This window comes from Gorilla gorilla, chromosome 15 (assembly GCF_029281585.2).
Source record: "Gorilla gorilla gorilla isolate KB3781 chromosome 15, NHGRI_mGorGor1-v2.1_pri, whole genome shotgun sequence".
Lineage (NCBI taxonomy): Eukaryota > Metazoa > Chordata > Mammalia > Primates > Hominidae > Gorilla > Gorilla gorilla.
The window spans coordinates 119,331,699-119,349,055 of NC_073239.2; the positions used below are offsets into that span (position 1 = coordinate 119,331,699).

At 44.2% G+C, this 17,357-nt stretch overlaps 1 protein-coding gene and 1 pseudogene across 3 annotated transcripts in view; one reads left to right on the forward strand and one right to left on the reverse strand.

The window, feature by feature from the left end:
- TECPR2 (tectonin beta-propeller repeat containing 2) overlaps positions 1-17,357 on the forward strand; it is a 140,127-nt gene that overhangs the window by 2,237 nt on the left and 120,533 nt on the right. For all 3 annotated transcript variants that reach the window (XM_031001496.3, XM_063698198.1, XM_063698197.1), the window contains exon 2: positions 11,409-11,699. In XM_031001496.3, the coding sequence (XP_030857356.3) occupies positions 11,481-11,699 (219 nt within the window). In that variant the 5' untranslated portion in view covers positions 11,409-11,480. The remainder of the gene's footprint in view (positions 1-11,408; positions 11,700-17,357) is intronic.
- LOC115930743 (uncharacterized) lies at positions 8,994-9,075 on the reverse strand (annotated as a pseudogene).

Here is a 17,357-nt window from a genome sequence, read left to right on the forward strand (position 1 = left end):
GTCCATTGAAGGGGAGAGAAAACAGATAATGATGGTGCTGTGTGATAACTGCCATCATGGAGTTCTATGAAAGCAGAGAAAGACCAACCAAGTATCTGAGGGAATTTATGAAGGCTTCCTGGTGGCGGAGGACTAGTTCTTACAGGGCACATGTGGGGGAATAGGGAAGAGTGGAAAGGGACTTTGTTCTGCAGAGACATACAGGTTATGGTGTGTGCAGGGACTGTGATGGAAAGCTGATGGATGCACAAACAAAACGTGGCCTGTCTACACAATGGAAGGCTGTTCAGCAATAAAAAGGAACGAAGTACTGATTTGTGCTACAACATGGAGGAACCTTGAGAACATTATGCTAAGTGAAAGCAACCAGACACAAAATACCACATATTATATGATTCAATTTTAATGAAATCTCCAGAATAGGCGAGCTGTAGACAGAGAGGAGATCAGTGGTTGCCCAGGGCTGAGAGAAGAAGCGGGTAGAGGGGTGATTGCTAAAGGGTAGGGAGTGCACAGTGTGTGGATGGAAGAGTGGCCTGAGATGAAGTTAGATATAGACTGTTTTGTCATAGTGTCTAATTTCCATGCTTGTGTTAGGCTTTAGCTTGTGACCATTGGGTAGCCAATGGGGATGGGAGCAAGGAAGTGACAAAATTTTGTCTGGAAGATAAATGACTGCCTCAGTCTCATTACGTTCCTCCTTAATAATTTAATACTCAAATAATTAATAGATGTCGTAGCCAGATTTCAAACATAGATTCTACAATAGGGATACACATTGTTGCTTCCTAGGGATTTTGGAGAGAATCCTGAAACCATTAGTGTACTCAGAGCACTCTGATAACATGGTTGTTGTACAGCTGAGTGGATGACTTAGACTCTATATTAGTCCTAGCTCCAGTTTGAGAAATCGTCCATCTGGGTGGCAGTTGGGTGTTAGTAGTCAGCAGTGAAGGCTAGCTGCCACCTTCCAGGGTTATGAGATTGACAGGGCTAGTGGGGAAAGGAAGCATCGTAACTTGAAGGATGCCATAGAGTGGTGTTTTGTATTTTTTTAACTGAAATAGTCATGACTAAGGAAGCATTATTCATTATATTTTTATCTATTTATTTATTTTTGAGATGAAATATCACTCTGTCACCCAGGCTGGAGTGCAGTGGCACGATCTTGGTTCACTGCAGCCTCCACCTCCCAGGTTCAAGTGATTCTCCTGCCTCAGCCTCCCAAGTAGCTGGGATTACAGGTGTGCGCCACCACACCTGGCTAATTTTTGTATTTTTTAGTAGAGATGGGTTTCGCCATGTTGGCCAGACTGGTCTCGAACTCCTGGCCTCAAGCGATCCTCCCACCTCGGCCTCCCAAAGTGCTGGGATTACGGGCGTGAGCCATCATGCCCAGCCCAATTTTAAAAATTGGATTGAGACTATTGTTTTGCATTAAGACCTGAAGTTAACAAATCTTTACTGAGCATCTACTCTTTGCCAAAGATATTATTAGATACTAGGATTTACCTTGGTAAGCAAGAGAGAATTCATGTTGCTTACATTCTCGTAGGAGAGATGATTTTTAAATGGTTTAGCAAATAAAGCAATTAGAGGTTGTGATGAGGATTATGAAGCACATATGATAGAGGAAAGAAGGGACAGTTGGGTACTCTTGAGTGATCTGGTCAGAGAAGGCCTTTCTGTGGTGGTGATATTTAAGCTGAGACCCCACGGTTGAGAAGAAGCCAGATAAATGGAGTGAGAAGATCATTTATTCTGCATAGAGGAAATAATTATGACACCTGAGTGGGACAGAGTGGGTCAGTGGAGCTAGAACTTGGAGGACAAGTGGAGACGGGTAGAGAGGTGACAGGGGAGCTGCAAAGGGCTTAGACCACACAGGGCATTTGGTTTTTATTCTTAGAGCACTGGGCAACCAGTGAGGAGTTTTGAGTAGAATGGGTAGTATGGTCTGATTTCTCTTTGAAGGAGCTGATTTTTTTCCTTTGTTTTTTTTGGGGGTAACAGCTTTATTGAGATATAATTTACATGCCACACAGTTCACCCATTTATATACAATTCAGTGGTTTTTACTGTATTCACAGCTATGCAACCGTCACTACGTCAATTTTAGAACTTTCTCATCACCCTAAAAGGAAACTCCGTACCCTTCAGCAATACACCCTAACCCCTTCTTCTCCCAGCCCTGGGCAACCACTGACCTACTCTGCCTACAGCTCGCCTATTCTAGACATTTCGTATACATGGAATCATATAATATGTGGTGTTTTGTGCCTGGTTGCTTTCACTTAGCATAATATTCTCAGGATTCCTCCATGTTGTAGCATGAATCAGTGCTTCATTCCTTTTTATTGCTGAACAGGCTTCCATTGTGTGGATAGACCACATTTTGTTTGTCCATTCATCAGTTGATGGACAGTTAGGTTGTTTTGACATTTTGGCTATTATGAGTGGTGATATTATGAACATTTATCTCCAAATTCTTTGTAGATATGTTATCATTTCTATTGGGTATAAACCTAGGAATAGAACTTCTGGGTCATATGGTAACTCTGTAACCTTTTGAAGAACTGCCCACTGGTGGCTGCACCATTTTATTTTTCACCAGCAATGTATACAGTTTTCTCCACATCCTTGCTAACACTTGTTCATACCCTAGTGGGTATGAAGTGGTATCTCCTTGTGGTTTCGATTTGCATTTCCCTGATGAGTAATGATGCTGAACATCTTTTTATGTGCTTATTGGCCTTTTTTTTTTTTTTTTGAAATAAAGTCTCGCTCTGTTGCCCAGGCTGGAGTGCAGTGGTGCGATCTTGGCTCACTACAAGCTCCACCTCTCGGGTTCAAGTGATTCTTGTTCCTTCGGCCTCCTGAGTAGCTGGGATTACAGATGTGCGCCACTATGCCCACCTAATTTTTGTATTTTTGGTAGAGACAGGGTTTCACAATGTTGGCCAGGCTGGTCTCGAACTCCCAATTTCAGGTGATCCACCTGCGTTGGCCTCCCAAAGTGCTGGGATTACAGATGTGAGCCACCGTGCCCGGCCTTACTGGGCATTTGTGTGTCTTCTTTGGAGAAATGTTTCTTAGACTTTGCCCATTGTAAAATTGTCTTTTGTTGTTGTTTTGAGATGAAGTCTTGCTGTGTTGATCAGGCTGGTCTCAAATTCCTGGTTTCAAGCGATCTTCCCACCCCAGCCTCCCAAGTAGCTGAGACTATAGCCGCGTGCCACTGCACCCAGCTTTTAAAATTGTCTTTTTATTATTGAGTTATAAGAGCTCTTTATATATTCTGGGTAAAATCTCTTTATCAGATATATAACCAGGAGATATTTTCTTCCATTTTGTGGGTTTTTTTTTTTTTTATTTTTGTTGGTGGTGTGGATTAGATGTATTTTTACTTTCTTGATGGTGCCCTTTGGAGCACAAGCGTTTTTCATTTCCGTGAAGTCAAAGAGCTAATTTTGATGGCTGAATGAGCCTGGCTTCTGGGGGCAGGCGTGGAAGACCATGGCAGCAGTGTAGGCGAGGGATATGATAGCTTCTACTGTGGCATGGCCACAGAGTTGGTGAGGAGGCGCCAGGCTTGAGGGAGGCTTGGAGATAGGGCTGATGGACTGAGTTGAGAGATTGTTGTACGGGTGAGAGAAACAGAGGAATTGAGGGTGAATACTAGGATTTCAGCTTGAACAACACTTTTGATTCAAAATGTGATTATGCTGTTACCTGCCAGACAATTGTGACAGTTTCTAATACCTGCTGGAGCCTAGCAAGGGCAGCCCTGCGCTCCCTCCCTGGGTTCTGAAGTTGCTTTTGGTAGGATTATCACTGAGTGTGCCAAGGAGATGGTCAGGGATTCTGACCTTTTGTAATACCCACTAAGACCTCCTAAGCCACCACAAATAAACATATTATCTGAGTAGAATAGTGCACTTGCTCTGCAAATGCACTTTTGAGGCAAATCTCTTGACTCCCTTCTAGCTAGACTGCAGTCTCAAAGCCCTTCTTGTGTAGAGCCTGCGAGCTGTCAGTGGATAGCATCAAATCAAGCGGATGGATTCTTGAAAGCTAAATGTCATCATTTGACAGAGCTACTATGAGGAAAAATATTTTTATTTTTAAAAAATTTTTATTGATCGATTAATTTGAGATGGGGTCTTGCTCTGTCGCCTAGGCTGGAGTGCAGTGGCTTGATCATGGCTCACTGCAGCCTCGAACTCCCGGGCTCAATGGATCCTCCAGGTTCAGTCGATCCTCCGGGCTCAATCGATTCTTGTGCCTCAGCCTCCTGAGTAGATGGTACTACAGGCACGCACCACCACATCTGGCTAATTTTTTGTAGAGACAGAGTTTTATCATGTTGCCCAGGCTGATGTCAAACCCCTGGGCTCGGCCAAGCACGGTGGCTTACGCCTGTAATCCCAGCACTTTGGTAGGCCGAGGCGGGTGGATCACAAGATCAGGAGATTGAGACCATCCTGGCTAACACAGTGAAACCCCGTCTCTACTAAAAAAAAAAAAAATATATATATATATATATACAAAAAATTAGCCAGGCGTGGTGGCAGGTGCCTGTAGTCCCAGCTACTCAGGAGGCTGAGGCAGAATGGCATGAACCCGGGAGGCGGAGCTTGCAGTGAGCCGAGATCGCCACTGCACTCCAGCCTGGGCGACAGAGTGAGACTCCGTCTCAAAAAAATAAATAAATAAATAAACAAACAAACAAACAAACCCCTGGGCTCAAGTGATCTGCCCACCTCAGCCTCCCAAAGTACTGGGATTACAGATGTGAGCCACTGTGCCTGGCTGAGGAATAACTTTTTTTTTTTTTTGAGACAGAGTTTCGCTCTTGTTGCCGAGGCTGGAGTGCAATGGCACAATCTTGGTTCACTGGAACCTCTGCCTCCTGGGTTCAAGCGATTCTCCTGCCTCAGCCTCCTGAGTAGCTGAGATTACGGGCACCTCCCACCATGCCCAGCTAATTTTTGTGTTTTAATAGAGATGAGGTTTCACCAAGTTGGTCACGCTGGTCTCAAACTCCTGACCTCAGGTGATCCACCCACCTCGGGCTCCCAAAGTGCTGGGATTACACGCGTGAACCACCACACCCGGCCGGTAATAAGATTTTTAAAGGAGGAAATAACATTAGGCAATACTTACTGGTGAAGAGCTCAGTACTTCCGCTTGCTTGCTAGGAGATCTCATCAGCTAAAGCAGATACGAAAGTGCCTGCCAGAGATAGGGAGTAGAAGGTGTGAAGGCCAGGACGTGAGAGGCCAGACCTGTTGTAATTAGAAGCAATTCAGTGTGGCTGGAGGACAAGTGAGAGATCCTGGGGTGGCAGAGGCCAGATCACCAAGGTTCTTGTAAGCCAGCAACACTTGGGCTTTAGCAGGAGGAAGATGGGGACCACTGCAGAGTGTTAAGCAAGGGAGTGATGACATCAGCTTTGCACATCAGGAAAATCCCTCTGTTTGCCACGTGGATGACTGGGAGGGAGAGGCGGGCAGATGAGCTGGGCACCAGAGAGAGCTGCAGGTGAGAGGTAGTGGTGGCCCGAGCTAGGGGTGACACACTGAGGTGTGTGGGAGGTGTACTGAATGGAGAATCGGGGACATGGAGAGGAGAGGAGGAGGGATCAGGGATGATGCTCCTTTTCTGGCTTGGTCAGCATGGCCCAGGCAACTGGTAGAAGATACAAGATAGGTAAGTGTTTTTTGACATTGTTCATTTACTCTGTGTTTATAGCTAGGATGTAAGTTTTACTAATCCCATTTCAGATGGTAATTGGAGATCTAGAGAGGTTGAGCAGTTATTCCAGGGTGCCTCAGGTAGTTTTAGGAGCATTGGGATTTGAACTTGGGTCTTTTTCACTTCAGTATCATTAGCCGCTCATTATGCATTTCTTCCTCGGTGGAAAGAGGGTCAGTTCTGTGGCTGTGGGTCTGAGACCTGGGGGTTGGGTGAGGTGGAACATGGAGTTGGGTGAACATTGGGTAAGGAGGAGGAGCAGAAAGTCTTAGCAGAAATGTTTGTTGTGGCTGCATTGTTTTTCCCAAACCTAGCGCAGGACAGTGAGACAGTGGCTCTATGCCTTTTCCTCAGCCCGTCCTAGACACTGTTTCTGCCAGGAGGACAGTTTTGCTGGGAGTTGGCCTCAACCTGCTCCTCCTATCTGAATGGTGGGTGAAGGACAGGCAAGCCTGGTGCTAAGCTCATCCAGAGGCCCCCAGATAGGGAAATAGCATGGATTCTCTTGTGCCCGCTGGGGACTTCTTGGGCACCTGGCCCCCAGGCATGGCTGTCCTGACTCATCTGGGTGCTATGGCTTACGGGCCTCTAGATATCCTTTGGAAAAACGTGTGAGGCATAAATTGATATGAACATTCTTCAAGGCAGTTTAGCAATACATTTTTTTTTAAATCAACATTTTCACCTCTTGCAGCGTACTCCAAGAATATGCTTGGATATATTTCTGTTGTTTATGATGGCAAAATTAAAATCTTTTGGTTGAGAAAATTTTGGTTTATCCATACAGTGTGTTCTCTGCAGTTTTTCTGTATAGTCACTAAAAATCACATTCTAGGGGAATATTTAATGACATGGAAAATACTCAATGATTTATTAAGTGAAAAAGTCTGTGTGTGTGCATATATGTTTATATACATATATCTGTAGCTATCTGTGTACATGGCATATCTCAGTATGATGAGATTGTGACTTTTCTTTACTTCTTTGTCCTTTTATTTTGAGATAGGGTCTCACTCTGTCACCCAGGCTGGAGTACAGTGGTATAATCAGCTCACTGCAGCCTTGATCTCCTGGGCTCAAGCGATTTTCTGTGTACCACCACACCTGGCTAATTTTTGTATTTTTTGCAGAGTCAGGATCTTGCCATCTTTCCCAGGCTGGTCTCAAATTTCTGGCCTCAAGTGATCTACCCACCTTGGCCTCCCAAAGTGCTAGGATTACAGGTGTGACCCACTGCACCCAGCTGCCTTTTTACTTTTCTTTTCTTTTTTTTTTTTTTTGAGGTTGAGTTTCACTCTTGTTGCCCAGGCTGGAGTGCAATGGCACAATCTTGGCTCACCACAACCTCCACCTTCTGGGTTCAAGCGATTCTCCTGCCTCAGCCTCCCAAGTGGCTGGGATTACAGGCATGCGCCACCACGCCCAGCTAATTTTGTATTTTTAGTAGAGATGGGGTTTCTCCATGTTGGTCAGGCTGGTTTTGAACTCCCAACCTCAGGTGATCTGCCCCGACTCAGTCTCCCAAAGTGCTGGGGTTTACAGGTGTGAGCCACCGCGCCCAGCCTTCTTTGTGCTTTTCTATATTAACAAATTTTTGAGGCCGGGCATGGTGGTTCACACCTGTAATCCCAGCAAGTCTGGGCGTGGTAGCTCAAGCCTGTAATCCCAGCACTTTGGGAGGCCAAGGTGGGTGGATCACCTGAGATCAGGAGTTCAAGACCAGCATGATCAACATGGTGAAACCCCATCTCTATTAAAAATACAAAAATTAGCCAGGCCTGGTGGCAGGCACCTGTAATCCCAGCTACTCGGGAGGCTGAGGCACAAGAATCGCTTGAACCCAGGAGGCGGAGGTTGCAGTGAGCCAAGATCGTGCCACTGCACTCCAGCATGGGCGATGGAGCAAGTCTCAAAAAAAAAAGCAACTTTTTGATAGTGAGCATTTATAACTGTTATAAAAAGAAACCTTTATTTTTAAAAAGTTAAATAAATTATGGCACATCAATGTGTGTATGAGTATGTATGTATGCACTGTTTAAGGAAACAAAGCCTTTTACTATTTCTGTGCCTTGGAAAGAAGAATAAGAAGTTTCTGCATCCATGAAGTGGAGGTAACATTCATGTCTAATGTTTGGGGATTGCAGGAAAAAAAAAAATGGAAGTAACTATGATGCCTACTTCATGTTTTTTTTTTCTCTCTCTTTTTGGTGAGGATTTAATGGGTTTGTGTGCTAAGAACAGTTTGTATTAAGTACAGACGGTTTTCAACTTACAAAATTTCAACTTACTATTTTTTGACTTTAAGATTGAGCAAAAACGATACCATTCAGTAGAAACTGTATTTCCAGTAACCATACAACCATTCTGTTTTTCACTTTCAATGTGGTATTAAATAAATTACATGAGATATTCAACACTTTGTGATAAAATAGGCTTTGATTAGATGATCTTGCCCAGCTGTAGGCTAACGTAAGTATTCTAAGCACATTTAAGTTAGGCTAGGCTAAGCTAAGATGTTCAGCAGGTTAGGTGTATTAAATGTATTGTGACTTATATTTTCAGCTTATGACGGTTTTATTGGGACATAACCCCATTGTAAGCTGAGGAGCATCTGTAAAAACATTAGCTATTCCCATTATTATTACTGCAAAAGAGGGTGGATTGGGTTCTTAAGTATCACAGAGGAATGCAATTATTATTATTATTGTTATTTACTTACCTTTAAGAAAGTTCTCATACATGGATATGTTCTGCCTGTATTGGCTATTGTGACTATCAGATGAAATGGGAATCTAAGGCTGGGCGCGATGGCTCACACCTATAATCCCAGCACTTTGGGAGGCTCAGGTGGGCAGATCATGAGGTCAGGAGTTCGAGACCAGCCTGGCCAATATGGTGAAACCCCCATCTCTACTAAAAAATATAAAAATTACCGGGCTTGGTGGCACACGCCTGTAGTCCCACCTACTCGGGAGGCTGAGGCAGAAGAACCCAGGAGGCGAGCGTTGCAGTGAGCCGAGATCGCACCACTGCACTCCAGCTTGGGGGACAGAGCGAGATTCCGTCTCAAAAAAAAAAAAAGAAAAAAGAAAAGAAATAGAATCTAAAAATGCTTGGAAAACTGGATATGCTATACAGATTTAGGGAATTATTATTCCAGCATTGAATTGGGGTCATATTGAAGAAAAAATGATACTTTGCTGCTCTTCCATTCCATTTTTTAGAATTTTATATTTAATATTTTTTCTTTTGCTCTACACATTCAGAGAAACTTCTCTAGTAATGAACTATAGAAATGATCCCAGAAAGCACAGCCTTTGTTCTTCTGTTCTTGTCACTCATTCCTTCCTTGCATATTTTCCTTTTATTTATTTATTCATTTAAGAGACAGTGTCTCACTCTGTCACTCGGGCTAGAGTGCAGTGACACAGTCATAGCTCACTGCAGCCTCAAATTCCTAGGCTCAAGTGATCTTCCTGGCTGAGTGCAGTGGCTCATACCTGTAATCCCAGCACTTGGGGAAGCTGAGGAGGAAGGATCACTTGAGCCCAGGAGTTGGAGACCAGCCTAGGCAACATAGTGAAACCCTCTCTATTTTATAAAATGAAATATTTGTTTTAAAAGCGTGATCTTCCCACCTCAGCCTCATGAGTAGCTAGGACTACAGGCACGTAGCACCATGCCTGACTAATTTTTAAAAATATTTTTTGTTGAGGCGGGAGTCTTGCTATGTTGCCCAGGCTGGTTGGGAACTCCTGGTCTCAAGCAGTTCTCCCACCTTGGCCTCCCAAAGCACTAGGATTACAGGCATAAGCCACTGTTCCTGGGCCAAATTTTCTGTTTCATCATTCATTCATTTATGCAACAAATACTTGCTGAATGCCTCTGATGTGCCTAGCCCTTTTCTCCCTGCAGGGGGAAGAGGGGTGAGTGAGGCAGATATGGGCTCTGCTGTTATGGGCCTTACAGACTAGTGTGTGTGTCGGAGTGGCAGGCAGGCAGATAACCAGTCAGAGAAAAGAAAGGGGATGTGTGGATAGGCCGGACACGGTGGCTCACACCTGTAATCCAAGCACTTTGGGAGGCTGAGATGGGAGGATCTCTTGAGCCCAGGAGCTTGAGGCTGTAGTAAGCCATGATTGAGACCAGCCTGGGCAACACAGCGAGACCTCATCTCTACAAAATAATTTAAAAATTAGCCAGGCATGGTGGCATATTCCTGTAGTCCCAGCTACGTGGGAGGTGGAGGCAGGAGGTTCACTTGAGCCCAGGAGTTTGAGGCTTCAGTGAGTCATGATCTTGCTACTGCTTTCCAGCCTGTGTCACAGAGTGAGACTGTGTCTCAAAAAAAAAGAAGAAGAAAGGGGCTGTGTAGAGAAAGTAAAACTAGGGGAGGTGACAGAGAGAGAACTCAGTAGGGGGAGGAGAAATCAAGTACGGCCTCATGAAAGAGGGCACAATTGAGAAGGAGGAAGAGCTCAGTAGAGAAAGAACATTCCAAGTGGACGGAACAGCCAATGCAAGGGCCCTGGGGTGAGAACGAGCTGGATTAATTTGATCAGAAGAGGGACTGGAAGTTGGTCAGTCCACTGTGTAGAAATAGAAAACCTACAGTTCAAAGAGACCATAAATCAATGATGCAAGAAGTTTCTATGAGAGGAGCTTGGAAGTCTCCATAGAACCTGTAGAGCTAGAATATCCCTCCAGGTGTAATCAGGTGCAGAGCATCTACCTGGACTGTTACAGCCTGCCTGTCAGAGCTGTGACTGTGCTGTTGGCAAGAGCCTAGGACTTGGAGGGAAAAGACCTAGAGTCAAGTCTCGGCTGTTTGATCTTGAGTGAGTCTCATGACCCTCTGGCCCCCAGTCCCTTCTAAAAGTTAGGGATGATGCTACCTGCCTTATAAGGTAGGGTCAGGATTAAATCAGTGAGTGAGCACTTTGTGAAAGATGGCGTGCATGGAAGGGTTGCATATCTTTAGTAAGGGAAGCTTTGAAGCCAAAGTGCAAGTGGGTGGGTCTCCATGTGGAACAGAGTAAGGTGCTGTGTGGCTGGACTCTTGAGCACTGAGGAGGCTGTGGGCATCCAACCAGACCAGGGCACCTGTTCTTCACCATCTCATTAACACAGCCAGCATATCTGCGTCTGAGATTGGCCCACTATTCTCCTACTAGAGTGTCTTTCCAGTTTCTCTTTTCCATATCCTGTCCAACCTGGTGGGCTTCATAGTTCAGAATGTGTTCAGTGAAGCCATGTCTACACTCACTCTAATCCCCACTGATCTCTCTCTCCTCATGAAAACCCACAAATTATCACCTCATTACTTGTGGATTTGTGTCTTTTCACTATTTCATCTGCCTCCCTGTCTAGATCATAAGCTACTTGGGAGTAAGAACTGTTTTGTTTTTTGTATTCTTTCCATTCCTCCATGGCATTCACTACAACATAAATCATAGAGGTCAGAACATACTGAAGTGCATTTTGAGTTAAAATGCTCAAAAGTGATCTTAGTGACACGTGTTTACTTTCTCTGTTTATTTAAGCTCCAGCTATAATGTTTACCTGCCTAAAAGTTCCATGTTGCCATTATTAAACATACTTCTTTTTGCCATGACTAGGCATTGAAAGGATTGTAATGCTTTGTTCTGTAGCCCCCAGGTTTCCCTAGATGACAAATAAACATTCCTTTTCCTGCGTGAAGATCGTCTGTGGAAACCTTGGCCATGGCATCGATATCAGAGCCTGTTACATTCAGAGAGTTCTGCCCGTTGTACTATCTCCTCAATGCCATTCCGACAAAGATCCAGAAGGGTTTCCGCTCTATCGTGGTCTATCTCACAGCCCTCGACACCAACGGGGACTACATCGCGGTGGGCAGCAGCATCGGCATGCTCTATCTGTACTGCCGGCACCTCAACCAGATGAGGAAGTACAACTTTGAGGTGAGCCTTGCTTTGCTTTTCACCTGAGGGGGCACGAGCCATAGCTGACGCTTAACATGCTTGTGTTCTAAGATGAGATAATTTACTTCTGATTTGCCAGAATATGGCCTTAATACCTCACCCAAACAATACTTTAAAACCGTCTTTAGCTGAAGTGGAATATAACTGAAAACATTGGTGTTTTTAACTTTTTCCTGCCTCCAAAAATCTAACATCACTTTATTTATTTATTTGAGACAGAGTCTCGCGCTGTTGTCCAGCCTAGAGTGCCGTGGGACAATCATAGCTCATTGTAGCCTCCAACTCCTGGGGTCAAGTGATCCTTTTGCTTCAACTTCCTGAGTAGCTAGGACCACAGGGATGACTGCCACACCCAGCTAGTTTTTGTTTTGTTTTGTCTGTAGAGACATGGTTTCACTATGTTGCCCAGGCTGGTCTTGAACTCCTCGGCTCAAGCAGTCCTCCTGCCTTGGCCTCCTAAAGTACTCGGATTACAGGCATGAGCCACCACACCTGGCCTAACATCACTTTAAAAGAGAATATCACCTGAGGTCAGGAGTTCGAGACCAGCCTTGACCAATATGGTGAAACCCTGTCTCTACTAAAAATACAAAAATTAGCTGGGTGTGGTGGCATGCACCTGTACTCCCAGCTACTCAGGAGGCTGAGACAGGAGAATTGCTTGAACCTGGGAGATGGAGGTTGCAGTGAGCCAAGATCACACCACTGCACTCCAGCCTGGGTGACAGAGTGAGACTCCATCTTAAAAAAAAGAAAGAAAGAAAAAAAGAGAACATTTTAGTATTTAAAACTTACTACAACACTTTGAAAGCAGATATTTTTTTCCTAAGTGTTTACAGGAGCAGGCACATGCCTGTTTTTCAAAGTTTTGAATAATCTCTAGTTCTTCTCTTGAAATTATGATGAAAAAAGGATGTATATGAATATTGGCTCATTGCCAGAATATGCACCTCTTAGCTGAGCTGAGGTCTCTTCTATAGCATTGGGATCCTGACCAATCTGTTTCTGCAGTGCTGTGGACTCAGGCATTTCTGTGTATTGTAGATATTGGTGGAGATGTTATTTGACTGTGTTGTGGCTGGCACCAACTATTGGTGAACTGTAATGTAATTCACCCACTTAGTCAATATCTGTAGTTTATTGAGTACGTCACTTTTGTGAGAGACTCAAAGTTGACTGAGTTGTGGCTTCCACCACATGGGACTGTATTCTGTCTGTGGTTAGGGGGCTTTTATGGACCAAGATACAGCTTTTGTATCTAAGAGAAATGTTTACAAATACTTGTGTTTTAATCAATATTCAATATATTAAAGTTTTCCTTTAAAACGTAACTAACTTAAGCCTCTGTGCTCATTTTAAAATAATCAAAATGGTTCATACACATACAGCCCTTTCTATGTGTCAGACATTATTCTTTAAAAATATATTTTTTAAATTTTTTAAAACATTATTTTTTCCTTCTCACTATGCTTCTTGGACAGACATATATTAACTCATTTTATCCTCACAAAAACTCTCTGAGGCAGATGTTATTATGATCTTCCTCATTTACTAAGGAGACAGCTGGTGAAGAGAGGGTAGGTGACTTGCCTGAGGTTGGCTGGTAGTAAATGGCAGCACCATCATGTGAACTTGGGCAGACTGTCTGTAGGGTCTGTATTAATAAATATATATTTTTTTGACATGGAGTTTCACTCTTGTCGCCCAGGCTGGAGTGCAATGACATGATCTTGGCTCACTGCAACCTCCACCTCCCAGGTTCAAGCAATTTTCCTGCCTCAGCCTCCAGAGCAGCTGAGATTACAGGCACCCGCTATCACACCCAGCTAATTTTTGTATTTTTACTAGAGACGGTATTTCACCATGTTGGCCAGGCTGGTCTCGAACTCCTGACGTCAGGTGATCCATCTGCCTCAGCCTCCCAAAGTGCTGTGATTACAGGCGTGAGCCACCACACCTGCCCGTGTATTAATATTTTTTGTATAAAAATTAGAACTACTGCTATTTCTTCTCTTTGAGTAATAGCTCATGGATTTGACTGATCAAATTCCCCAAACATTTAAAACCATTACGTAATCTTTCAAACTGTAGTTAGGAGTTTCATAGTCTGAAATCTCTCAAATGCTTCAGACACTTATAAGGAAGACTCGTGAATCCAACGATGAACCCCAACAAGATCTATCAAAGAAATCCATGCAGAGAGGCACCCTAGTCACACTGCTAGAGATCACAGTCTTAAAATCCATGCACAGAGGCGTCCTAGTCACACTGCTAGAGATCACAATCTTAAAATCCATGCACAGAGGCGTCCTAGTCACACTGCTAGAGATCACAATCTTAAAATCCATGCACAGAGGCACCCTAGTCACACTGCTAGAGATCACAATCTTAAAAATAGCCAGAGAACAATGACGTATTACCTGTAGAGGAACAATGATTTAAATGACTGTGGATTTCTCATCAGAAACTGTATTAGCCCGTTCTCACGCTGCTATGAAGAAATACCCAAGCCTGTATAATTTATAAAGGAAAGAGGTTTTATTGACTCACAGTTACGCATGGCTGGGGAGGCCTCAGGAAACTTACAGTCATGGTGGAAGGCACCTCTTCACAGGGCTCACTGTCACAAGAACAGGAGGGGGGAAACCATGCCCATGATTCAGTTATCTCTACCTGGTCCCTCCTACAACATGTGGAGATTATGGGAACTACAATTCAAGATGAAATTTGGGTGAAGACACAGCCGAACCATATCAGAAACAATGGAAGCTGGAAGACAGTAGCATTTTTTTGGTTTTTTGTTTTTGTTTTGTTTTGAGATGGAGTCTCGCTCTGTCGCCCAGGCTAGAGTGCAGTGGCGCGATCTTGGCTCACTGCAACCTCCGCCTCCCGGGTTCAAGCGATTCTCATGCCTCAGCCTCCCGAGTAGCTGGGACTACAGGTGCCCGCCACCACACCCGGCTAATTTTTTGGTATTTTTAGTAGAGATAGGGTCTCACCATGTTCGCCAGGATGGTCTCGATCTCCTGACCTCGTGATCTGCCCGCCTCGGCCTCCCAAAGTGCTGGGATGACAGGCGTGAACCACTGCACCAAGCTTGTTTTTTTTTTTTGGCAGAGTTTCGCTCTTGTTGCCCAGGCTGGAGCGCAGTGACTGCAGCCTCCACCTCCTGGGTTCAAACGACTCTCCTGCCTCAGCCTCCCTCGTAGCTGGGATTACAGGCACACGCCACCAAGCTCAGCTAATTTTTCTATTTTTAGTAGAGACGGGGTTTCACCATGTTGTCCAGGCTGGTCTCAAACTCCTGATGTCAGGTGATCCACTCGCTTCGGCCTCCCAAAATGCTGGGATTACAGCTGTGAGCCACTGCGCCTGGCTGATAGTAGCACATTTTTAAAGTGGCTGTGAGGCTGGGCATGGTGGCTCACACCTGTAATTCCAGAACTTTGGGAGGCTGAGGCAGGTGGATCACTTGAGATCGGGAATTCGAGACCAACCTGGCCAACATGGCGAGAGCCCCATCTCTACTAAAAATACAAAAATTAGCCGGGAGTAGTGGCTCATGCCTGTAATCCCAGCTACTGAGAGGGCTGAGGCATGAGAATTGCTTGAATCCGGGAGGCAGAGGCTGCAGTGAGCTAAGATCGTGCCAGTGCACTCGAGCCTAGGCGACAGAGTGAGACTCCATCTGAAAAATAAAATGAAGTTCTGAGAGAATTGTCAACCCAGAATTCTTTACTCAGTGAAAATACCTATCAAGAAAGAAGGTGAAATGAAAGTATTATCAGATGAAGGAAAACTTAAGAGGGTTCGTTGCCAACCGACCTGCTCTAAAGTCATTGCTAAATGAAGTTCTTTAGACAGAAGGGAACTTTGTACATCAAGAATGAAGAATAGTAAATACCTGGGTAATAAATACAATAGATGATTTTTCCCCTATTGAGTTCTTTAAAATATATTTGACAGTTGAAAACAAAAATTATAACTGATCAAGTTTTAACAGATGTAGATGTAGTAATATCTAAGACGAGTACAACATAAGTAAGGGAGAGTAAGGTATCCTATACATTTATACATTCTTCTTGAAGAGGTACAATATTGATTCTAAGTAGATTTTGAAAAATTACGTATAGGCCGGGCGCGGTGGCTCATGCCTGTAATCCCAGCACTTTGGGAGGCCAAGGCGGGTGGATCATGAGGTCAGGAGATCGAGACCATCCTGGCTAACACGGTGAAACCCTGTCTCTACTAAAAATACAAAAAATTAGCCAGGTGTGGTGGCGGGTGCCTGTAATCCCAGCTACTCAGGAGACTGAGGCAGGAGAATTGCTTGAACCCAGGAGGCAGAGGTTGCAGTGAGCCAAGATCACACCGTTGCACTCCAGCCTGGGCAATGAGAGTGAAACTCCGTCTCAAAAAAAAAAAAGAAAGAAAGTTGGAGTGGCTGTATTAATATCAAGGTTTTCTTCTGTGCAAAGAAATAACCAGGGATAAAAAAGACATTACATAATAACAGATTCGTATATGTCCCTTAACAACGTAGCTTCACACAATACACGAAGCAGAAATGGACAAATCTGCAATTACATGTGGAGACTTCAATATTCCTCTCTCAATAATAGAAGTAGTAGACAGAAAACCAACAGGGTGTAGAAGAACTGAACAACACCATCAGCCAACTTGGTCTAATTCACATTTATAGAACACTCTGCCCAACAGCAGCTGAATATACATTCTTTGCAAGTGCACATGGAACATTCATCAATATAGACCATGTCCTGAGTTAGAAAACATACCTCAACATATTTAGACTAGACTAGGCTTTCCAGGCCCTTGTGTTTTACTTTGTTTTTTCACTTTTCTTTAAAATATAATTTACATAAAGTTTGCAAATCTTTTTTTTTTTTTTGAGACGGAGTTTTGCTCTTGTTGCCCAGGCTGGAGTGCAATGATGCGATCTCGGCTCACTGCAACCTCCGTCCCCCGGGTTCAAGTGATTCTTGCCTCAGCCTCCCAAGTAGCTGGGATTACAGGTGCCTGCCACCACGCCCGGCTAATTTTTTGTATTTTTTAGTAAAGATGGGGTTTCACTACGTTGGCCAGGCTGGTCTCTAACGCCAGACTTCAGGTGATCCATCCACCTCGGCCTCCCAAAGTGCTGGGATGACAGGCGTGAGCCACTGTGCCCAGCCTGCAAATCTTAATAGTACAATGTGATGAATTTATATGTGTATGCCTGTTTAATCACCCAGTTCAAGATACAGAACATTTCCAGCACCCCAGAAGATTCTCTTGTGCTACCTCCTAATCATTACCCCTCCCCAAGGTAACTATTCTGACTTCTAACACAGAGTAGTTTTGACTTCTACAGAGTAGTTTTGCTAGCTCCTTGGGTTTTAATTCACTATTAAGTAACCTCTGGCAGTAAGGTTTATATGCGTTAGCGGAATTTGGACTCCTTACTCAGGTTGCAGTTACAACCCAGTTTTCTTTTATAAAGCACATGTGTCTCATTGATCACCATTGTATTGTCTTTTTTGTTTTTTTTGTTTTTTTTTTTTTTGAGGCAGAGTCTCACTCTGTCACCCAGGCTGGAGTGCAGTGGAGCGATCTCGGCTCACTGCAATCTCCGCCTCC